This window comes from Aphis gossypii, chromosome 1 (assembly GCF_020184175.1).
Source record: "Aphis gossypii isolate Hap1 chromosome 1, ASM2018417v2, whole genome shotgun sequence".
In the NCBI taxonomy this organism is placed as follows: domain Eukaryota; kingdom Metazoa; phylum Arthropoda; class Insecta; order Hemiptera; family Aphididae; genus Aphis; species Aphis gossypii.
This window is the reverse complement of record NC_065530.1, coordinates 83,829,741-83,856,782: the sequence shown is the minus strand read 5'-3', so window position 1 is coordinate 83,856,782 and position 27,042 is coordinate 83,829,741. Positions and strand designations below refer to the sequence as shown.

The window sequence follows — 27,042 nt, the reverse complement described above, 5'->3', positions numbered from 1 at the left end:
GTCACCGTTCGTCTCTCGTACCTTCATTTTCGCACTCGTGAAATCGAGCAGTAAATTCGTCTACACGCCATGTCTGGAGCGAGGCAATTTTTTTTGATCGAGAGACGTGAGAATGGATCGAGATCGTACGGTTATCGATTCGACGTGATCTCATGACGTCTAATCAAGAGTTTCGGTCGGTAAATTTTATCACTTATCGGTTTTAATCGGTGGTACAACGTGCAGGTGTGAATCGACGTGGGAAATATTGTGGGGGGAGGGTCGAGTACGTGCAATCCTCGGACTCGTGACCGACCGGTCGTCGAATGTAAATCCTACGCACAGCACTCGAACGGGGCGCACAAAAAATAGTCTTCTCTATCGGTCCGCGTTGACGATGATCCTTACGCTCACTGTGTCCTTCCTCTTGCCGGCACCGATCGGACAACGTTTGGCGCTTGCGTGTACTCGTGTGGCCGGCGCAACAGGATGTATAGTCGCTCACACGCACACACACGCATAATATTATACAAAACGTCGCCGCCGCCGCCGCCACCGCCGTTGTCGTCCCGTTCGGGTTCAGTCTGTGTGTGCCGCCCGCGCCGTTCGCGACTACCGCCGCCGCACCAGTGTGCGCGTCTTTTTAACACCAGTTCATCTCGCGCGTCAGTTCGACCGTCTTTCGTTCCGTCTCAACTCTCGCGATCTATTTTCGTTTAATTTTTTTTTTTCGTCTTTTTCGTTATTTTTATTTTTTCGCCCGCGTACTCATTCCTCACGTCGTCCAATCGTCTCCGGCTGGTTCGTTTCGTATTTATTTATCGTCCTTTTTCTCCTCCCCCCCGACCGCCCGCCAACCGCGAACTCCGGACCCCCGTCTATTCGTTTGGTCGCGGAAACGCAGAGCATAACACGACCTTGTCCGCTTTCGAGAATCGTTTACGCTTGTTGCGATATCATCGGTTCGTCGTCGCGTGCTCGTCGACGTTGTTCTCGTGAATGGATTACTCGAAGACGACAGCGTTTTGAGTGAGTAAATTTAGATTACCTAAGACGTACTTGGGTTTTACACTCCCGTGATCCTGCAGTTGTACGTGTGACATGTCACAGGTACACGAGTATATATATGATAGTCGTTTTATCCAGTACCGTTTTAAACGCACAGTATACGATTTTAATGCTGAAATTATCATCTCCTTGTGTGTTTAATCAGACTGCAGGTATGATTTTATTAAATCATGTCGTATACACGAAATAATGAAAAAAAATTAAAAATCAAGCTAATTTCGTTGCAATTTATTTTGTTATTGACCACCGTGAAAATCATTGTTATATATATACTACATGTATATAGTTGAAGAGTGAATATTCTTCATCAGACTTTTTCTATGTCATGTTACTAACGAGTTATATGCATTTGCATGACTTAAAAATTACGATGTTTTTGAGATTTTCACTAAAGATATATTTTGTTATTATACAGTAGGGACTCGATAGTAAAAATTCTGACTCATCTTTAAATATATAATTTAAATTCAATGTTATAATACTATTTTATAAAATTATTAATTGGTTTTATCATGTTGTATTACTAATAATGATTATATAAAAATCTTTAAAAATGATTAATAATATGTATAATATATATGTAAATATTGCATTTTTGGAAAATATGATAAAATATGTACTGTGAACACCATTTTTCAACATTATTTTACTTTTTATGTAACACGTTGAGTCACATTTTCTTTGAATTAACAACACTTGTTGGATATTGTGTTACTGCAGCATGACGTTCCTATAAAAATAAAAATAATTATATAAAGTTTATGTTCATAAATCAACTGGGATTAATTTATTGTTTCATAAAATCCATTAATTTTTATACTATCTACAGGTACATTCGCAATAATTTTGTTTTTGATACATAAAATACTAAATCCACGATGAACCTCTTAAGATTAAAATAAAAGTTTTGAGGCTTTAGGCTGTCTTTATAGATGATAAACGAAAATGAATTGTATAATGCTTTTCAAAGTATTTAAATACCTAATATTATGTATAGTAACTCGTTATTGTTTACAAAATAGTGAAATTTAAATAATTTATGATAGTTATATTTTAATTTTGAACAATGTATTAAAATATGTTCTTTAGCAATTTTAGTTTCAATGGTTTTTACTCAGAAATGTGTTGAATTTAGCGGCTCATAAAAATTGAATTGATCAATTATTGGCCACAGTTTGATGTTTGAGCTGTTTATGAGACTGCTACTTTTTTTTATTAGCATTTTATTAGCATTAGTAGTTTAGTTAACATAAAATGTTAAAAATACATTATTCTAACTGATAATTTATACCATATTTTTATGCTTTATATTAACAATGTAAAACATTTTTACATAAATTTATACTCTATAAAATAGTTTAAAAAAACTATGGTGAAATTATTTTTTTAAAGGTACATAGTATTATCATAATAATTTATTTTTATTTTTGGTACCAAGGATGAGTTTTAAACCATAATTTATCCATAAATACTCTAAATTAATATTATGAAAACTTTAAATTACAAAAAAAAGAGACATAATAACTAAAATATTTAATGGTTTTTTTGTTTTTCTTACTTTCAAGTTTATAATCATTCAAGTAATAACACAATCATTTCTTGCATAAAATTATATTTTAAACCTGACAATAAATTGTTATACTTACATATTTTTTTAATCTAATTTACAGTTGGTATTTGTAAGTATTTTGTATAGCAATATTTGATACAAAAAATATCATAATATTGGATACAAAAATAAATAAATGTATTATCAAGATCTTACTAACGCATTACATAGCTTACTTATGGTAATAAAAAAAAATATTTGATTCTTCTGTTATTTTTTAACGTTACAATGAATTTATAAAGCATCAGATTTAATGATATAAATATTATTTAAGACCTATTATTGATTTTTTTTAAATATTTATATTAAATTTAAAAGCTAGTTGTGAGATTTTTAAAATTTATAAACAATTTAGAATTTCAAAATATTGATAACTTGCTGTAAAATTAAAAAAACGTATATAATATTCTTGCCTTTAAATTGTATAGCAAATTTATTTATTGTAACAAACAGATGTATGTGTAAAATTAATTATTCTGAACGTACAAAGTTGCTAAGTTATGAGTACTAAGATGCTTAAGTATGATTTTATTGTAAACTTGAACAGTGAATTATGTTTGGTATATTATTGTTGACATTTAATAAAATCGATTATTTAAAAGCACATAAATAATTTAATCTGATGAATACAAGAAAATGTTCCGTGTATATTTTTCTTCCATAATTGTTTTATTTCAAGACATACATTTACATACGCACTACGCACACAGACACACACACACACGCACACTCACATAACCATTTTTTAATATTTTGTTTATATTTCATTGATATACAATTCTTAAAGCGGTATCCTTATTTATTTTATAATGAGATATTTAATGTGCAATTCGCAATGTGACCCCATTGATCCCTTTTTCAACAGCATAGGTATTTTTTTTAAAAATATTTTTTAACAGTTTTATAGTTGAACAATAGTATTATACAGTTTTAAAAGAGAACAAAAAAACAAGAATGTACCTATAATAATAACGATGAAAAAATAACAAAGAAAACAATCGTTTGAATTAAATTACAAAGTCCGATACCTACCTTAATAAAATAAATTGTGTTAGCATTTAATAATAAGGAATAAATATGATATAGAAACAGTTTATCGATATCTAATCTAACAAGGAAGATAACTTTTTGATATTGGTGTGTGTATGACCAAATTAAATTAAAAAAAAAAAAAAAAAATCCATAGTCGAAAATTTAATTTGTATACAATCTAACAAACTCAGAAAAATAGTTTATTCTAAATGTTTATCTATAGTAAGCCTTATAGTACTTGAATTAAATATTTCTCCTATATTTAACGGAGAATTCATATACTATTTTAGACCGTTGTATAGGTACAAAGAATACTTGAAGTTCGTTGCAACCGAATACATGCCAAAAAAATAAACACAATTTAAAGTTTCTAAATGGCATGTTATATCTTAGGAGGGGGAGGAGGGCTGACCCAAAATATTAGCAGTATCTTTTACAGTGATCTATCTAAATTGTATGTCAATTGACTTTTAATAATAGTTGACATATTTTGTACACGAGACAATTTTCAAAATTAAAATATAAAAAAAAAAAACAAGGAAAATATAGACCATGGATTTTTGGTTTTTTTTTTTTTTTTTTTTTAACAAAAAAAGTTATAATGAATCTTGTATAATATTTTCAACATAAACCAATTTGATCAACATCAATTGAAAAGAAGTAAAATCATGCAAATTTGACAGAAACCTCTGAGTGCTGATATACATGCAATACGGATATTTTTCTTTTTTTATGCAATTTGGATGCAATCGTAAATAAGTTGTATTATTACATTAAACCTATCTCGTTTTTGTAAAATAAATATCGACATATTATATTGAATTTTTTAATTTATTATAAAATTTATATCTGTTATAATGTTTAGGCTGTTTAGAGTTTATTGGTTTTATTCATATATTATTGTCAACAGATTTAAATAAGATAATAATCACAAATTTAATAAGTTAATTTTCAAAAATGTAGACAACTTTTTAGAAATGTATTGGTATAATTATTCTTATTTATTTGATTTATATGATGATGTTTGAACAAATAGAGATTTGTTGGCCATTCCATTTGTAAAATATTAATCAATTGTGTTGTATATTCGCAAATATGTAGGAATCTTTGGATCTTAAATATTTTTTTTACAACATTACATATAAATATAGTAACTTATGTAATACGTTATTTAATTTATTACTAATATTATATAACATGCAGGAACTAGTATATATTTTAATTACTATTAAGTCATATTGGGTTATTTTAATAATTTTGACTCCAAACCCTTATTTTTAATCAATTCTTATTCCATGTAGCCGAACAATAAATCAATCACTTTTCATCTTAATGCATAGATTATAGTATGCAGGTCTGCAATTTTATTGCTATATACCTATATACATAATATATACTACGTAATATTATGCAATTATTTTTTGAATTGTAGACGTTTTAAGTAATAGATTAATAATTAAAAAGACGAAAAATGTATGTGGTGATCGAATATTATTGTTTTGAAAATTAAGAGGATTTCTAATTAGTCTGTATAATATAAGAATCATAAATATCATAACCCCACTTAAAATTTACTCTGGACATCTTCAAAGTAGAATCGAGTTACGGGCTTATTGTAATATTAAACATTGCTATGAAGTATTTCAATTAAAACATTTTAGTCAAATGTTTCATTATTTACAATCCACACTAAGCGACCCTTCACCCTTGGCGATAATTGTTGAATGGAAATGACAAATATTTTCATTAAATATTAGTTTGAATTTCATCTGTATAATATATAATCATAATTTAAAATCATGTTTCTTATACGAGTTTGTATTTAAATTTGTTGTTTTAGTAATTTTTAAAATAAAAATACTTAATAATAATATTGTTCAGTATAACAATATAATATCAAAAATAAAATGTTGAAATAATATTTTGATTTCTTATTACAAATTATACACTGAACGTATTTGACACTGACGGCTATTAATTTTCAATTTCTATTAAGATACAAATACCACTCATAAATATTAATGTTTTATTTCACTAAAAAGTTTATATACTCATTCGTTAATTGTAACTTCAACTTAAAATATTCTCATTTAAATTATTTTACGGATGTAATCAAAACGTATCTAAACAAATAAAATACATTTTTCTAGTGTTTAATATTTTCTTTTGTTATATCATTGTTTTCATTGTTATAAGTTTTCATTTTATACAAAATGGTAATCTTAAAAACATTTATTTGTTTCCTTAAAAAAGTACATTTAATATATTTAATATCAATAATTTATACCTACGTTAAAACTGTTTTAAGTTTTAAGTGCAAATTAATATATTCGTTGAATTTTAAATAAAAATGTTATTTTATAAATAAATTTGCTGATAATCGTAAATGATAAAATATCTTGATGCGATTTATCATATTAATATGAACTTTTATTTGTTTGGGCTATTACAATTTTTGGATTTTAGTCACATTATAAGATAATACTAGGTGTTACGGTTAGAAATTTTGTATTAATTTAAAGAACATATTTATCTGAAGTTAATTAAATGAGGGCAATAATAATAGTAAAAGGTCAAGTGCTGTATAAAAATGATACACGAGGTACTTATTATTGTCTTGTTGGAAAACTGACTATGTCATCCTTATATGTGTCACTTATGTATCACTCTTGACATCTTTTTTTCTGAACTCAAATATAGATCATACGATGATAAGAACACTCAATCACTTGGGAGCTTTATTAAAAATATTTATGTAGAGAAAATTATTACTTTTAATGTTTAATAATAATAATTTATTGCATACAATAGACTTTATTATCAATATCAGTTTCATGATGTAGTCGTACATCGGATATTCAAGGAGTCAAGTATCACGTATATTGTATAATATAGGAAATTAATAAATCTGCTAAGCAATGTTCAACGTTTTTCGATTAATACTGATATTGATTTAAACATACCACATAATGACTATACAACTACACCAGTATATAATATAATGGTTTATTCGACATACATAAATGCATAATATTAGAATATATTAGAACATGTTTAGACATTAATGTGTTCAATAATCACCAGAATTTATCACGGCTTTTCATATTAGTGGTTATAAAAAAATATGCGATGTATAGTTTGATATAATTTAGAAATTAAATAAACTTAACATGTAATGTAATACACATTATTGTAAATCGATAAAAAGTAAAACATATGTTATTTATATATAATTTTATATCAATTAGTTAAATTAACCAATTTTAATATATCAATTAAATATCATAAACGTCTCATCTTAATCTATTGTTTATTCCATTTGATCTATTCTATGAGTTTAGAATGATTTTATAAGTTCGAAATACTGTCATAAATGTTTTTTACAACTCACTTGGTAAACTTGACGTCATATAGTTTAAGGAACTCAGACAGAAATCACAGTGTTATAAAACCGCATATACTCAATCTATATTTGTACCTATTGACTCTAGTGTAATCCATATCCAAACTATTTTGACACACTAGATTGCTGTAGATCACTTATATATTATTATACTTACTAAATGCTACATATTTCATGATTGTTGTCTTTGATAAATCTAAACAATTTAGATTATAATTTAGTTATGAACAGAGAATAAGTGGTTTCTAGCAGATGTGTATTTGCTCGCATGTACCTATTGCATGTATCTAGTAACAATAGTTGGATATTAAGTAATTTGGATTAAGTAACACAGAGATTATCATACTTAACGGGAACATTATTACGGTTGAAATAAAGAATTATGTATAATATAATTAGTTTGATTTAATGGCAAGTGTATATTAGATATTTAGATAAAACAATAGTATGAAAATTTTATTCTATTCTTGGCTGTTTTATTATTTTGAACAAATATAAGCTGTACGAGGTCAATAGAATATAATAACACCGATTTGCTAGCTACCCCATGTAAACGGCAGGACTTTGGCAGTCACCAGATAATTATATGTTGGGTTGTTCAGTATAATATGTATTATTTGAAAACTTATCCATTAAAATGAAAACATCGTTATTACGTCTTCGACAGTTATATTTCAAGCCGATTTTATCTGTTTATGGCGTTGTCTTTAAACAAAACACGTAATATATTTTCAATTACTTAATCATATTTAGAATTTTTGAGAATTTTCAAGTTTTTAAATTTTTACTCTACAATAAATAATAATACCATTTGATGCTTATTTGGTCGGCAAAGATATTGAACGTTTTTAATTGCTTCAAAATTGATTAAAATATAATTGCATAATGATAAAAACAATGCATTTGTGGAAAACAATTATTTTTAATTTAAATAGACTAACCATAAAATGTTGAGTATGTTTCTGTTGTGAAGTAAATAAAATAAATTAAAATAATTAAAAATTTTTAACATTTAATTTTTATTGTAAAATATTTTTATTCACAATCATTTTATAGTAGGTTAAATAACATGAATAAAATATTTAATTGAATAATTTTATCATTAATAATAATGTATAATCACGTTTTTACAATAACTATCAAACGGGTATAGAATTAAAAAAAAAATAATCTGTTTTGAATAAAGTCCGCAATTGTATTGGGTATATTTCTAGGCAGAAATATATATAGAATATTATATTTCGTATATTTTTAATGAGAAAATGTCGAGTGTAGTTATTATTCAAATGATGTGCATTATGTACAAGAAGCACATCCATTTAAAATTTAAAAATAGTTACCTACCTTATTATTATTATTAGATATCAGGTTATAAGTTAAAATTTATATTGTGTAAAAAATATTTTAAAATAAATAGTAATTATTACAATATATCATCTGAATTTATATGATCATTTATAAAATAGTTTAAACTTGCAGTTGTTGAGACTCTATTGTTTTTTTCGTGTTTTTTTTTTATATCAGTAGTTGTAACTGATAACAAAATATATAGTCTTATTAATTGTTTGCTGTATTATATTGCATGGTTCTTTCTATTTAGTAACGAAATTTAACTTAATAATGTAAAAGTTTTATTTAATCAAAGAAAATATAACTATCATAAAATAGGTAGCAATCATTTTTGCAATGTTAAGTATAGATTTTTATTTATTTATTATAGCGACGCTGTATCACTGCAATCACTACAAATAAAACAGCGTACTATTTTAGCATTAATACAATTATTATAAAGCTGCTTCCGAACAATGGTTAAAACCAAATAATCATCTATTAAAAACAAAAATGTAATAAGCTATTAGCAGTTAAATGTAGATATATTTATTTTTTTTTACCAAAATATGTTGGTGGTAACCACTTAGTCGTTCAATACGTGATGAGTATATTTCGTCATTGAGTAAGTCACAATAGTTTATTACGTGTTAAATATGAATTCTATGTTAAATTATTCCATACAAATTGACCTCATAAATACCACTGTTAAAATATAACAATATAAAATTATTCAGAAGTTTGAGATTCCCTCTAAAAATATCATTGAACTACAATAAAATAACTATAAAACCGTTATTCGTCATTAAAGAATCCATAAAACAGTGCATACATATTTATTTTTGGATTTTTTGATTCTTTATAAGGGATTTTGCATTACATTTTCATATATTAGCTATAATAATTGCAAAATTTTATAAATTGTTGATTACAAAATAATTGTAAATTTTTTGTTATTTTGACGAATTTTGACAATTGAACTTATTTATGTTTAATATTTTAATATTATTAAAAAACTATGGCAATAACTTATGAAGAACATCATACTACATTTTTAAGGTTTTTTATCAAGAATATTTTTTTTACGTTCATAGGTAAAAAAATTGAACATTGAAAGTACCTATAAAAAGCTTAAAAAAGTCAATGTATGACTTTAAACATATTTCCATATATATAAATGCCGATATAAACAAATATCAAAACCGATTTTGAATAAAAAATCTTGCTTTTCCAATTATTAAATAAAAATATTTAAAATGTTTAGCTTTAATTTTAAAAAGTTCCAATTAGATTCATTTTCTACTAGAGATAAGATATCGAAGTTGAAAATACGTTAATACTTTTTGTTGCTTTTATACTTTAAATTGTGCTTATATATAAACTCATGTATATATTACCGGTAAAGATAACATTTAGTTAATGTTGACAATGACTAGTAAATGACGATAATGCCTGATTTATTAAGGGATTAACGTCAATAACTTGTCATTGATGACAATGCATAATAAAAGAAGGTATTTATGATAACATTAAAAATTAAGTTAAAAATTGAATAATATATTATTATTAATTATCATATATTTAGAATAAATCATAATCTTAATCTAAAAAAATCATCATTTAGTTTATTTTCAATTAATAATAAAATTGCGTTGTAAAATTGTATTCTCATTTCATTGAAATCCATTTTTAATCAAATTATTAAACACAATTATTACACATTGCTGTTCACTATTTCAGTGCACAAACAGTACTTGCGGGATGTGTCTATAACGATACCAATCACATAGTACGATAATTTTAAATTTGTCAATTTCTTTGTGAGATATAACTTATAAGCAATAAAAACGATAATACATTTATTATATAACTTGATTTTCTATATGTACCATAGGTACCTTATTTGTTTTGATACGGAGTTGTAATATTGCTAAATATAATACAGAAATGTTTATAAAACTATAAAATATCTAACATTGCCTATCCTTTCCAGTCATTGTTAAAAAATGAACGATTTCTTAATTATCATCTTTTCTTGTCACTTATACATCTAAACCTGAAAATTAATCAGAGAAATAAAATTACTGTAAAATCAATGCAGTTATAGCTCAGCTCAGAATCTAAGTATTCCAGAGGGAATTGAGTAAATCTGAAATAATAATAACATAACGAAATAAAATAAAATATAATAATAATTTTATTTTTTATAGTATTTGATACATTAATTAAAAATCTTTGATTGATAATAATTATTAATTTTTTTTATTTATGATAATTTAGTAAAAATACAATTTATCTTACTATTATAAATTAAGCTTTTATGCAAATATATGATGTTTTTTTAAAAGTAATTATAGAATAATAACAAATATATAGTTACTAACTAATTACTACAACACGTTGTATAAAGAAATATATATCTTTTTTTAATTGCATATCAATTATTATTTTGATGATAAGTGAGGAGTGACGTATTTTTTTGGTTATATGCATAATCGAATAATACGTTTTTTATTTCGAAAGATAAAAACTGCCACGATAAAATAATGACCATGTTACATTTCAAGCTGTCAAGTTAAATCTTAACAAACGTTTGAATAATTTGAATATTTAACAATGTATAAGTCTTCTTTTCTTTATCCATACACTATTTTTTGTTCGTAAACGTGTCAATATAACTGTGTTCAAAATAATTATAAATATATTATTTTTAAGATTAAGATTATAATAATATATACATGAATATTATGCATAAAAATACAGCTATGTACACTATTTTTAAAACCTTAATTTTTTTTAGACTTAATACATAATACATTTTGAACAGAGTATTGCATATTCATTGTTTTCAGTTTTATTATTAAAATGTATTTATTATTTATTATACTAGAATCTTAAATTTGCAGGATTAAGGTCTATATTATAGCTTTCTTAGTTTCAGATTGAAAAACAAAATAATTTATTTTTCATTTGTTCATAAACTTTTACAGAACTCTGAACTCTGAATCGGAATTTCAAATAAATTCAATTTTTCAGTTATAAAAATATCGAATGTTTATTATCCTTCGTAATGTGATAGTAAAGTTTTTAGCAAAAACTTTCTTTTCTTAACGTAACTGATTGTCTTTGAGACAATATACTTAAATTTATACTGGGCTCTAAAATATATTTGAATATTACTCATACGTAATAAAAATAAAGGGACAATGTCACATTTATTGGAATCTTTCGTTTATAATATGTAAAACGATTAAACAAAGTAACTAAGTTAGCTTAGTAATGTATATATACTTGGGTAATTTTAAAATAAATAATAGGTTAGTATAGTAATGTGTTTTAATCGATTCAAATATGAAACTACAGTATCAAATCGTTCTCGTTGTTCTTTCAGTATTTTCTATTTATAAATCAAAAGATTTTAATTACTTTGAGTTATTGTTAAAATTCGATGTATATGCTAGGTATTATTGAGGTATTGAGATTACACTCTGAAGCCATGCATGAATTATTATAACGGTGTATGAACTTTATTTGTTTATAGAAATGTAAAATCAAATAAATGTGACGTAATTTTTTTTTATTCATTAAAAATGAATTTATTGATTATTGAGGAATAAAAAGAAAAATAACTCTCAGTTGTATATTTCACTGTTTACTCGTACTATAGAAGTATTATGCAACGAACCTCTCATATGAAAGTTCTCATATTGTGATTTAAAAATAATGAAGTAAATTGTTTTTTATTTAGGTACTTCTATTGAAATATATATGCAATGAGGCGTTCAACAGCCGGTGGTGTGGAGGAATGTGTTTATCGACGAACTAGTTGCAATCATGGCTTGTTGGCTAGAAGCAGCTCGGACTCGGATTTGGCCGTAGTGACAACCGGATATCCTGGTAGCCTGGATATCGAAGCGTACGAGGATGAGGAAGAGGAGGAGGAGGACGGCGAGGACTCCGAAGACGATAGGGATGATGACGATGACTGTATGGGAGCGGAACACAATCAGCAAGAAGAGCTACCGTATCCAGGATTCGTATCTATATCGATGAAATACCTGGATCAGAAGTCTAGGCCCCGAAATTGGTGTTTGGCCATGATCACTAACCCATATCCTTTTTTTGCTCAAGAGTATTGTAGTTATTTATAAGTTATAAACATTATTAATCATTTTACATTACACACACAAATATATATTACACGTATATAATAAAATACAATATAGTAATAATAAGTAATAATACATAGCAATTTTTTATTACCTTGGTTTTTATAATATTAGTCTGAAAAGTGTTATACTTGAAGAACTAACTAATATTATTGATAGGTAGGCATTTAGACATTATATTAAATACACCACATTATTACAAAACTACAAAATTAATGCAGCGTTCTTCAAACAGCATAAGCACGAAAGTAATAACGTTTTATTTTATTTTCTTTCTTCTGCAAACTAATAAGATATTTTTATTGCTATTGCTATTCTATGTTAAATACTAACGGTTTCTTCAGGATATTATCTAATATTTTTCGATTTATTTTATTTTATATTTTAAGTTGTAGAAGCAGAACCGAGTAGTAACATCGTTTAAAAATAAAGACACTCAAATCGATAAACATGTATAGTGTATACGTATTTCTATTTATATTAAATTATACAATAGGAAGTTGAGAAGTAGGTACCATATACTATTAAATACAATAAAATCTGTCAGAAACAACCTAAGCTCGTTCTATCCTAAGATGATTTACTTTTTATCCAGAATTAATTTTTGTTACATTATCACTGATTAAATTAAAAACATGTACATTGTAAAATTATTAACATATAAACACCAATATTATATAATTTGGGTTTAGACAGTCCATAGTTATTATAATAAAAATCTAAATCAGATTCATCAAGAATAATTAATCAAATAGATTTACAGTCAATTTTATATTTTTAGAAGTATTTTTGAAACTTATTTGTTTTTAATAAATACAACGTACAATACTTTTAATATAATACATCGTATTTACAGTAAAGTATAATTTCACAATATATAATAATTAATGAATAAAAAATATTAATATATAACTGTGGTTTTGATAATATACCAATATATAGGTAATGTAATGGTTTTAAAAGTTGTTTTCATTATAATTACAATGTGTAATAAAAATATGTATTTATTTTCAGTTTCCATTTATAAGGTATGTACATTCATGCATTACACAAACTTATTTAACATAAAACCATTAAGTATATCAAATAAAGATCAATAAATTGTGTTAAATAATCAATTCAAAGAATTTTTTGATATTAAAAATGGAGTCTGAACACTTGTATTACAGTTATAAATTGTTTTTAAGACTTTAGAAATAATTATATGTAGTACATATATATGTATATACTAGAATAATATATTTTCACGATAAACGAAAACAATAATGAATATTTTAATATATTGGGGTCGTTATTTTATTTGTTATTTTCAATTAAAAAACTATTTCAATACGGAATACGTATAACAGCTACATAGGGTGGTTATGCGAACTGTTATTTGAATTATAACTAGCGTGTAATTAAACAAATCGTTAGGGGAGCACTAAATCCCGCAGAATTTTATGTTTATTTTACAATGCATGAATATGTATATTTGTAATGCGTATTGGTGTACGCCAAACTATAACTGGGCATGACCAATAAATAGTTGAATGTTCCAATAACTGTCTTGTTTGTTAGGAAAAAATTATTACTGAAAAACACAACTAAAATTATCTAACCATTCCTATTGAAAAAGGAGTGTATACCTATGTCCTATATACAATTTAAAACTACGGTCATGTAATAATGATAAGAACAATATTATAGATTTTATAAACAGTTAACTTTTCATATATTTTTCATAGGCCGACCAAACATAGTTCCGCAGTATTTATACATATTAATATTATATTATTATATTAAGTAAAACATAGACGTTAAGCAAAAAACAATTAATATTTTAAAATACTCTTATAGTATTATTTAGTTTTGTTTTTTAGTAGCATTGTTTTTTCAATTTATTCAAAGTTTCAAAAACAGCGTAGAATAACAATATTTTTAATCAAATTGATTTTTTAACTTTCATTATCTGTTATACATTCCTGAGGACATATACATTATTTATTAAACCATTTATATCTATAAATTATAATTTATGTTTTATAAATTCGAGTATATTATGAATATTTATGGCCAAATAATAATTTATTAAATATATATGATTAAACTGTTTTATTGTTATGAAACTTTGTTAAATATGTAGAATATAATATTATATTTACGGGCCTAAGAAGTTTATTTATTTTTTGAAAAAAAAAAAAAATAGAAGATTTGATAGTCATATCAGAGTTATGAATAATGTTAGTAAAGAATGCAATAAAATATCCCGCTGAAAACATTTTCTGTATATGGTTATTACAATGCGCAGTTGATGTATAATATCAAATGAAAAGATTTAGGGACCGTTTTTACATAGTGTCGTAAATGTCATTTACTATGTACCTTTACTATTTTTTTTAGTGAAATTGTTCTTATTTCAAATCTAAAGTTAGACCTTTAAAATTTGAACCAATAAATACAAATTTTACTATTATTCTTCAGAGGACTAGTTTAACACATAAAAAAAAAAAAACAAGAAAAACAATGATAAATTATTGGTATAGAATAAAACTTTAAAATTATATGTTATTCTAAGAAAAAAAATTAATTTCAATAATGTAGCTGTGTGTCTATAAATAATAAGTAAGTATATTTTTGTATTATAAGTTATAATTAAATAAAATTTGAAATATATAATATTGATTCGTTATATTATTATTATTTTAATAATATACAAATAATTAAATTGTATTAAAACTTTAATTCATCCTAAAAATATTTAATTACTTTAGATATACTTAAGAAAGCTATAACTAAATTTTCGTAAAATTATTAAATTGAATCATAACACATAGACCATTATTTTATATATATATATATATATATAAATATTTCCTAAATTGTAAACATTTCTATCCATTTTACAGTTTATACTTATAGCGTATAAATGTATACCACTAATTTGTTTATATTCTCGTAAAATATGTAAAAAAAAAAAAAACTGACGAAAATCCTCTAGTGAAGATTTATGTAAATGAAAAATATAAAAAAAAATTTTTGATTTATTAAAACGATTGAATTTCATATAAAATACCACTTTGGCATAAAAATAAATAAAATACAATAAAATATCCAACTTTTTACATTTCCTCGTAACTTGTATCGATTTTTTTAAACTGTTTAATATTATAATTTGGATGGAACAATGGTTAATACTCATAATGGAGTGCTGCAAATTATTATTAATTTTTATTTTTTTTAATCTTTGCTCATATTAACTGATATTACTAACAATAAAATATTACATCATAATACAATAAATTATATAAATATAAAGTTTGAAAAGTATAATAGTCCTTACATTAGAGTAGTAAAGTTTATTTTATTTACATATTCGTCTGCAAAAATCAATTAAAAAAAAGTTTAAAATGATTGTTGAAAAAATCGTTGGCCTAGATTAATCCACAGATATTTGATCGTTGGATATCACAACTGAGTTACTAATATTATGCTTTAAAAATCCTATTCTCAGAACGTTCGAAATAGGATTCTGATTACTTTTAGTGTGTAGCACTAAAGCCCTGGAAGTGAGCTGAATCGTGCTTGATATCAAATAAGGGACTGATAATAGGAACAAATATGTTTTCATACAATTTATGTATATGTTACTGTTGGTTGGATGATTATATCTCGAACTTGTCTGCATTTGATCACCGAGTAATTAATTAGTAAAATACAAAAACTGATGGATTTCTAGTGAAATACGATTATATATAGTTCTCTTTTTTAGCAGGAGTGTGGTTTGGGGCATTTCCTAATAATAATTAATGATACTTGATATTTGGCAACGTTGCAGCAGAATAAATATAGAGAGTAGGTATATTTTCATGTTCCAATTCACAGCAATTATTTACCTTGATTTTCCTAAATAACTCTACTGAATTCCCTCTTCATTCCTGATTTACTCCAAATTAATAATTGAAACTATGTGTAAGATAATGTTATTTTTTACATTAAACTGTGAAGTATAAATATTTTTATAGTATATTAATTAAACGTTACTTGATAATCTGTAAATATAATGTAAATCCATTTTTATTAGTAATTTACTTATTTAATGATATTCTATAATATTAAATCAGAAATCAATAATTATTTGAATATTCGATTCCATATTATTATCTGTATTATACCACTTATTTTCACAAGAAAAAAAAAAAAAATAGAAGATTTGATAGTCATATCAGAGTTATGAATAATGTTAGTAAAGAATGCAATAAAATATCCCGCTGAAAACATTTTCTGTATATGGTTATTACAATGCGCAGTTGATGTATAATATCAAATGAAAAGATTTAGGGACCGTTTTTACATAGTGTCGTAAATGTCATTTACTATGTACCTTTACTATTTTTTTTAGTGAAATTGTTCTTATTTCAAATCTAAAGTTAGACCTTTAAAATTTGAACCAATAAATACAAATTTTACTATTATTCTTCAGAGGACTAGTTTAACACATAAAAAAAAAAAAACAAGAAAAACAATGATAAATTATTGGTATAGAATAAAACTTTAAAATTATATGTTATTCTAAGAAAAAAAATTAATTTCAATAATGTAGCTGTGTGTCTATAAATAATAAGTAAGTATATTTTTGTATTATAAGTTATAATTAAATAAAATTTGAAATATATAATATTGATTCGTTATATTATTATTATTTTAATAATATACAAATAATTAAATTGTATTAAAACTTTAATTCATCCTAAAAATATTTAATTACTTTAGATATACTTAAGAAAGCTATAACTAAATTTTCGTAAAATTATTAAATTGAATCATAACACATAGACCATTATTTTATATATATATATATATATATAAATATTTCCTAAATTGTAAACATTTCTATCCATTTTACAGTTTATACTTATAGAGTATAAATGTATACCACTAATTTGTTTATATTCTCGTAAAACATGTAAAAAAAAAAAAAACTGACGAAAATCCTCTAGTGAAGATTTATGTAAATGAAAAATATAAAAAAAAATTTTTGATTTATTAAAACGATTGAATTTCATATAAAATACCACTTTGGCATAAAAATAAATAAAATACAATAAAATATCCAACTTTTTACATTTCCTCGTAACTTGTATCGATTTTTTTAAACTGTTTAATATTATAATTTGGATGGAACAATGGTTAATACTCATAATGGAGTGCTGCAAATTATTATTAATTTTTTTTTTTATTTAATCTTTGCTCATATTAACTGATATTACTAACAATAAAATATTACATCATAATACAATGAATTATATAAATATAAAGTTTGAAAAGTATAATAGTCCTTACATTAGAGTAGTAAATTTTATTTTATTTACATATTCGTCTGCAAAAATCAATTAAAAAAAAGTTTAAAATGATTGTTGAAAAAATCGTTGGCCTAGATTAATCCACAGATATCACAACTGAATTACTAATATTATGCTTTAAAAATCCTATTCTCAGAACGTTCAAAATAGGATTCTGATTACTTTTAGTGTGTATCACTAAAGCCCTGGAAGTGAGCTGAATCGTGCTTGATATCAAATAAGGGACTGATAATAGGAACAAATATATTTTCATACAATTTATGTATATGTTACTGTTGGTTGGATGATTATATCTCGAACTTGTCTGCATTTGATCACCGAGTAATTAATTAGTAAAATACAAAAACTGATGGATTTCTAGTGAAATACGATTATATATAGTTCTCTTTTTTAGCAGGAGTGTGGTTTGGGGCATTTCCTAATAATAATTAATGATACTTGATATTTGGCAACGTTGCAGCAGAATAAATATAGAGAGTAGGTATATTTTCATGTTCCAATTCACAGCAATTATTTACCTTGATTTTCCTAAATAACTCTACTGAATTCCCTCTTCATTCCTTATTTACTCCAAATTAATAATTGAAACTATGTGTAAGTTAATGTTATTTTTTACATTAAACTGTGAAGTATAAATATTTTTATAGTATATTAATTAAACGTTACTTGATAATCTGTAAATATAATAAATCCATTTTTATTAGTAATTTACTTGTTTAATGATATTCTATAATATTAAATCAGTAGGTAATCAATAATTATTTGAATATTCGATTCCATATTATTATCTGTATTATACCACTTATTTTCACAAGAAAAAAAAAAATAAAATAAAATTTGATTGTAACGTGCAGTGTCTATTTTGAAAGAAGTGATCTGGCTATCGCATCTAATAGTTAGGAGTGACTTGCATGAATATTAATTTCTTTTAATTTGTAAATTCTCATAAATGATTATTATTGATAACATTTATTAACATAAAATAAAAAATAGTAAATAGAATTTAAAACTTTTTCTTTTACTATACTTTTAAAATTTATAAAACAAAATTAAATTATATATATATGTACATATACCGTAAATATATTATACTTATGACACATTAGGTTTTAAATACTATACTAAATTATATGTATTATTTATAACCTAAAAATCATTAATGATGATATGATTATATATATATAAATCATAAAAATTATAAAAATATGAAAATCTAATATAAATTACTATATAATAATATTTATACCAAAGATCATTTTTATGTGTTGAACAAAAATGCCTATATAATAAAGGTTAAAAACAAGTTGTCCTATGCTCATTAAAATGTCAAGTGTAAATATATGAGTGTCGTGTTATATTATTACGACTCTCTAGGTTACGATTACATTCATATAATATAATTGGTGACCTTTTTTCACATATAAAATGCAACATTTATTGACATTTCAAGTAGATATGCCATTTTGAAGATAAAATTTAATTATATTATATATTTTAAAATCAAAATATTTGTTTGTTCTTCCAACAGAGTTGAATAATAACGATTTTTTGTCATACTATATGAAAATGACTTTTTAAAAGACCACATAATAGGTAAAGAAATAAAGATTTAAATAAAATAGTAAAGTTTTATTGAATCACATCATTATCGTTATTTTTTTTCTTTTAAATTTAAAATAACATTTCATTTGTACATATTATTAGCCTGGTGAATTAAAAACATGACATTTTTGAATTTTATATCTATTTGTAATCCATAGATCATAGTATTAGTAATAGTGGTATTTATACTTCAGTAAAATAAATTTATATTAAATTAAATTAAATTTATAACAACTTAGTCTTAAATAAATAATCATTATTTCACCATTGTTAGGTCGTTAGAAAAAGAGACCCAAATAAAAAAACCAATTGCAAATTTAAAATGCGTTTTTATTTCTATTTTCTACACGAATAAACAAGTACGAGTAGGTACGTATATTACATTTGATATTATGTCGAATGCGTATGCATTTCGCATTTGGATATAAAAATCTATATGCAAAATTTTTTGTAAGGGGATTTTAACGAATCTTTACTACATGTTTATAAATTTATAATACATGTATGTAAATATTTTGCAGGTAATACTATATGGAATATCCGAGCGGGTACAAGGAATTATTTTTTTTAACGATCCAAACATGTATGCCGGTGTGCTCGATAGAGTATTTTCTAACTTGATATTTTTTTTTTTACATTTATAATAGTTTTTAATTTAGTCTTTATAATAATGCTTATAATATTCGGGATCGAGTTAAAAATAATCGGTTTTTAAATCTTCAACCTTGTTTGGCTTATATATTAAAGGACTCTTTTGTTTCGGAGGCGAATAATATTAACCGAAGTGTACGGTGAAAAGTTATCGAAAGCTTTTCATAATATTAATGAATTTGCTTATTATGTTTGGTGAAAATATTAAACAAGGGTCTATTATTCGAATATCGTTTAAATTTTTATCACTGACTATGTACATAATAACAAATAAAATTCTTATTATTTTTGTTATTATTATAATGACTTAAATCATGTGTTATTTTATTTTTTAACCTTAAGGTCGGCATTTGAATATTATAAGCAATTAAGGCAACTCTGATCGTTGATTTTTAACCGTCAGTTAACTTTACTTAGTCTATTCTAGTGTTTATTTATGTCACGATTCGATACATATTAAAAGAAGGAGATTTAAAGAGCTTTTAACAATTGTAAATATAGTTAAAAAAAAACTGCAGATAAATTATTAAAAATTAAAAATAAATAGGTAAATTAATTATTTCATAGTTAATATGAAATATATTAATTCAAAAACTGTACACTATAATTGTCCAGCCATTTAAATAATAATTAAAGTGTTATTATGAACTTATTAATTTTAAAATTGGAAGTATTAAATAATTGAGTTAATATATTATTATATATATATATATATATATTAATTTGCAATTACAAGAACAAACTTGAATCCAATAATCAGTGTATAATTTTTTAATATTGATTGAAATCTATGTTATAAAATATTGAAATAAGTTATTTATTTAATTCTGTCAAACTTGTATGGAGATTTGGCCATTTATGACATCTATTATATTATTATAATATTACACAAAATAATATTCATATAATTGTACATACGCGTAACAGTATTTTGTTTTCAATTTTTAATTCAAATGTATAATATGCATTTATTGTAAAATGATTTACTGAATCCCACAATCTCAGAGAACAGTGATATTTCCAAATTACCAAGTTATATATTGTCTTTGAACTGTGTGATTTGGTGTGATATTCATTGTAATAATATTTTCAAAATAGTTGTCATCAGCGCTATTGTCTTAAGGTATTTTGTACAAAAGAAAATGAATGGTCCTAGTATATAGAATTTCGTGGTTAATTTACAACTCTGTACCTGCCTGACCTAATTCATTTATTTTAGGGAAGCTTTTCAAAAGACCAACTTATTCATCTTATTATTTTACATACCAACAGCCGTCACTAATTGAAGGTTAATCGAGTGAGAAATTGAAATAATATGTCGGTATCTATGTATAGTGCACTGTGCAGTAACTATGTTTATTGCTTCAATCTGTGACCTTTTTCAACTATATTCACACAAGTCATCAAGTTTTATTAAATAAATCTCACAAAATACAAAATAAAAAGTTTTATTGGATACTTATGATATTAAACTTAAAATATTTCTTAGTAGTATTTTTGATTTAAATTAAAATCATTAAAGTTTCATTAATTATAATAAACAAATGTATATAATAATTTATACGAAAATAACTTATTTTTTTTTTAATTCGAGAACTATATTTGTATAAAATCTAAGTAAAATAATAAAAAATGATATTTTAACTCTTGCGATCACCGTAAATTGTCTAACGAGTGATAAAATTATTCTCATTAGCCTAACGTCGTAAATTGTTCATTGAAGTGGAATATTTTAAATCTCGCTTATACAAGCATATCATTATGAGATCTAATGACAAACTATGTAATAGTTTCGTTGCTTTTTACTTATATCACTAATTCATACCACCAGCCTGCTGTAAAGAGTAAAATTTATAATCATTATGTTCCAGTGTTTTTGTAAGACCATTTGCTTAAAAAAAAATATTAGTACTTTGCATTGAATTTAATACATGGACTTCATTATTGTGACTTTAGCTTTTTATTTATACGGGAACATTTTTTATCGAATTAAAACCACTAGTACCTATAAAGATGTTTTCTTACCTAAAATATTAAAATATACTAACTAAAATTTTGTTTTTATTTTCAGTCGTTTTGTATTTGACTATTTTTAAGCTGAACGGGGTATTTTTCTAAGAACGTTGATTTATATGCATATCAAATACTAACGGAAAGTCAATTTTTTTACAAACATTAAAGTTTGTATAAGCTCAGTATTATACAGACATAATACTTTCCAGGAACTTACCATATCACAAAAAAACAGTTTTTGGCACAATAGTACCGCACACTTTACACTATACATGTTCGTAAAAATGAATTGTTTGTTTGATATTTGATAAAAATACAAATATCAAAAAATGAAAACCAGTGAATATTTTGAAAATTTTATTACAGAACAGACTCTATCTCAACTCACAGTTAATTGACACATTTGCCTATTTAACTTAAAACGGCTGGTCCCGATTTGCACGTATTATAACACACAGCAAAAATTCGTCTATTTGACTGACACACCAGTTAATAGGGTCATTTAAAAAATGATATAAATAAAGAAAAAATGTACAGTATACATTGAATAAACATACTTAAACGATACCGATATTTTGCTTAGTAGAGGGATTCAATAAAAAGGTGATTTGTATTTGTATTTTACGTATTTGAGTGTATTTGATATTAGTGTATGAAGTTAACCGAAGAAGGAAAATCCAATCAGTCCTGAATAGATTTTTTTTCAGCAATCAATTAAGTACGTATAGGTTATTATAGTATTTTATTTTATTTTTATTTTTAATTAAACAGAGTTAAACATAGTAGCTTAAATCTTAATAAATATTTTTAACTAAACAAGGATTTTTTAAAAATGTTCAGAGTTATTTTCCTTATTGACTCATTCGGTTAAAGGACTCACATAGTCTAGTCTCAAAGTGAGTCTAATATAAACGGCTACCACTATAATATATACACAACAGTGTTACAACATAACGCTGAAACAATTCTACTATGATAGAGACATTAAATTCAAATTTATTTAAAACACTCACAGATAATGGGTAAAATAATCAGATGTACATAAAACAAAAACAAAAATCTTTCGTATTCAAAGTTTTTGGGTTATATTATAGAGATTCTCATTCTTTAATCCTTTAAAATGTTTTTTCTTTTGCGCTCACAATTCGCACGGTTGTTGTTGACTGGTCGGTCTCGGTTTATCATAGTACTATCCTGTTATCTCACAATAACAACTCAGCTCTTTATTTATTTATAGCATTATTAATACTATCGTCATCAATAGAATTATTTTCAGTGCGTTAGAAACCATGTCCATATCCTATTAATATCTCTCCCTCAAAAATTAAAAAATATATATATTCTTGTAATAATTATTATGATAAACCTCCAATAAAGTCAAAATGTATGAGTTAATTTTTTTTTTTTGATGACCAATATTTTTTGACAAAAATAAAAAATATATTACCTGTGCTGTGTAGGTACCTACTGCAATCGTTGCTTACCATGTCAATATATTGACCACACTTAATAGTTAATACATAGTAATATCAAATTATGTACTTATTATAGTACATATCATCACAATATTATGTGAACTGTTATATCGTTCGATAATATTTCTAACGAAATGTTAATAGAATTTGTTAGATTAAGGGCGATGTGCGTGCGTGCGTTGCGTGCGTAGGATTAAGCAGAGGTTAATTACTGTTTGAAAGTGTGGTGCACAGGTACCCTATACCTGTTGAAGTCCTAACATTCACACTATACCTACGTACAATCGATACTCAGGCTACGTGGCGCAAACTCTCATCTGTGGGACAAAACTCATCATCGTTTTGTTAAAATATTTATTTTTATTTTGTATGGTCCATTCGTATCACATATTATAATAATTTACTGTTATAAATAAATGTATGTGATAATATATTATAATAACTTGAGAAAAAAAAACCATTATTTTATGAGTATATATTATCAAATCTACCATGTTAAATAATATTTATTAACACTAAATAGGTATATATCTAAATACTAAAATTTTTAAAATAATTTTATGATAATCGTATAAATAATTCTTTATTAATTATTCATTAAATTATTTAAGTTATTTGAATGTTATCAAGTATATTATTATTATTATTATTTAAATATTTTAGTTATATTATCTATAAATTATAATAACAAAATTGAATATATAAGTATTTATGTAGTATATTTAAATTTCTTAAAAATGATAATGACATTTTAAAAAAAGTATATATTTTTATCGTAAATTAAATAAATCTTAATAAAATCTATATCTTAATGATGTTTTAAATTTTAACTTGTAATACTCTATTTAATTCTATTTATTAATTAATACGCTTCATACGTATTTGTTTGAAAAATATTTTATTTTTTAACATATACCTACAATTAAATTAATCATACCAATTTATAAGTGACAAGATAATTTCATATTGTATAATAATTTATGAATTTTTTTTTTTTTTTATTAATAAATGAGTACTTGCAACCTATACAGAATTAAGTACGATAACTAATTTAAATTACTTAAAAAATAATTAGGGGGTAATTAGTAAAGCATTTACTAGCGTGTTAACCATCAATTAAATTCTCAAAAATATAAATGAAATTATATATTACATTATTATGATTCCCAGTACGTTTCCACTAGTAATTAACAGCATGTAAACCAAACAAAACACGTGTCTTATATTATATAAAAAAAATTAATTTTAAATTTTGATTACAAATCTATGATATTGGCGGAGAAAAAAATAACAAAGAATATAGTCTGTTTTGTTCAATTATTTCTACCACAAGTTTTATTACAGAAAGTACATGCCCCGAATACATAATAAACGTCTAAAATTCAATTACCAAGTGAGCAACAAAAACTATATCACACGTTTATTATAAGTTATATCTAAGTTTTCTTTATTTTTTCAATAACTGTCCAAAACTCTTGTCTTAAAATTAACCTTCTATGTTGTTTGTTCTCATGCAGTTCGTAACTTTTCTAACGTATACATACACATATTATATAGAAATACACTTGAAAATAAATACATGTGTAGTCTTATACATATACACAGAACATAAATTATATTTTATATATTTATTATATACACATGTATGATAGAAAACAATGTCTGAGGTAAAGATATTTGATCGAGAAGAACTTTTATACAGTACGTCATGTATTGTTATATATTATAGATACGAAATAATTCGGAATCGAATCAAAACGTTTTTCGAAAAAAAAACCACTATTTGATCTACAATCGGTATAAAATACAGTTTTACGCGTATAAAGAGCATAGTGATAAGTCGTTTTGTATTTTTATTTATAAAAGTGTTTCGTATTGTTTTTAGCTACACACTTTGCATTACATTTGTGATTTTTCTTTTCAGTTGATATATTAAATAAAATTCGTTAAATATTAAATATGATGTACAACAAATGTCGAGTAGGAAAGACCATATATCACAATGGACAGGTTAGCAGTAATTTATTTTTATTATGTTTACACTTTTGTTACGCATACAATATGTATATATGTTTCACGAAGAAAAATTCGATGAATTTATAAAAAATAAATCTAAGTTTCAAATGTCAAAAACTTGCTATAAAAATCTGTTCAATGTTTCTACAGAATTCGATAGTAAGTAAAACTATTATTCATGAATAACTAAATATTATATAATACACGGCCGTGTTGTTAAAATAACAGACATTAGAAATAACACAATTTGACACTGTATAATGACAATTTAGAATTTGTAATACCAAATATAAAATATGATTATTAAAATAGCCTAAAATACTAGTTTACCTTTGAACTTAGTATGTTAAGCCTTGAATACACTGTAATAGCTGGTTTTTTATATATATAAAAAAATACTTCAAATTAAATTTTACTCCAATATAATAATAATGGTTTTATATAAGTCTAAAAAATATTACGTGTTTATCTACTGCATAGTGCATACCTGTCAACAGTCTCATGCCCGTAAATCGTTATACATTACACGAGTTTGGCATTTTATAATCGTAAGAGTTTAATAACCTTTTTTTTTTGTTCTTCAAAGGCAAAAATTCACCCTCGACCAGACAACATATTAAACAAAAGGGATGATTTATCATGCTGCTATATAGCTAGTGCCTATACACGTAATATCAAAGAATAGAAAGATGGGATATTTTATTTGTTTTTATTATTTTATGTCAATGATGAAATCAAATTGGAAATTGGAGTTTAACCAGAATACAATTTTCTTGAAGACAATTGGTCCTTTGTGGAAGCAATAACACAGTTTCATAAAAATCGATAAATTCAAATCATCGTAGTAAAAAAACATATTATAAAAGTATAGCGATTGCAACCATGTAAAATTTTAAAATCACGATATAGAACAACAAAATATGATTTTTATTGTGAATTAATATTATTGATGTAACTATTAATCTATTTTATATTTGTGATAACTAAAAATAGGCAATCTATATTAACAAGTACGTATACGTTTTAATGAATGCTTAAAATTATCTTACAAAATAAATACCGCATACCTATGATCTATTTTAATACTTTGTTCTTAATGTATCACAAAAATATTAATATGATAATAATTATTGTTAAATTATTACTATTATTGATTTTGTTGTGAACCATTATGAATACACAAATTATATTTTCACTAAAACAAATGATATAAACAAGAAGTAGGTATACATATAACGTTATTTTCTAGTATCTGAAATGTTCTAACTGTTGAGGAAACTATTCAAATTATAATCAAAAGAGAAAGGACACGAAGAGAAATACATCATAAGACTCTCTTCCGTGTAATTGATAT

At 24.5% G+C, this 27,042-nt stretch overlaps 1 protein-coding gene and 1 long non-coding RNA gene across 9 annotated transcripts in view; both read left to right on the top strand.

Moving 5' to 3' along the window:
* The first annotated feature begins 553 nt into the window (after positions 1-553).
* The window catches only part of LOC114132118 (voltage-dependent T-type calcium channel subunit alpha-1G), a 223,109-nt gene continuing 196,620 nt past the window's right edge, over positions 554-27,042 (top strand). For 5 of the 6 annotated variants that reach the window (XM_050198879.1, XM_050198876.1, XM_050198878.1 and 2 more), the window contains exons 1-2: positions 554-1,008; positions 12,169-12,531. In XM_050198879.1, coding sequence (XP_050054836.1) covers positions 12,194-12,531 — 338 coding nt within the window. In that variant the 5' untranslated portion in view covers positions 554-1,008; positions 12,169-12,193. Of the gene's footprint in view, positions 1,009-8,940; positions 9,046-12,168; positions 12,532-27,042 lie in introns of those variants that run through there. The other variant, XM_050198875.1, reaches the window with a different exon arrangement.
* On the top strand, positions 24,687-26,648 carry LOC126549498 (uncharacterized). Of its 3 annotated transcripts, none has more exons than XR_007603611.1 (4): positions 24,687-25,065; positions 25,402-25,469; positions 25,597-25,847; positions 26,275-26,648. It is a non-coding gene; the product is annotated as an uncharacterized LOC126549498 (long non-coding RNA). The 3 variants fall into 3 exon arrangements; XR_007603612.1 differs by lacking the exon at positions 25,402-25,469 and having other exon boundaries at positions 25,597-25,682; positions 25,755-25,847; positions 26,275-26,644; XR_007603610.1 differs by lacking the exon at positions 25,402-25,469 and having other exon boundaries at positions 26,275-26,646.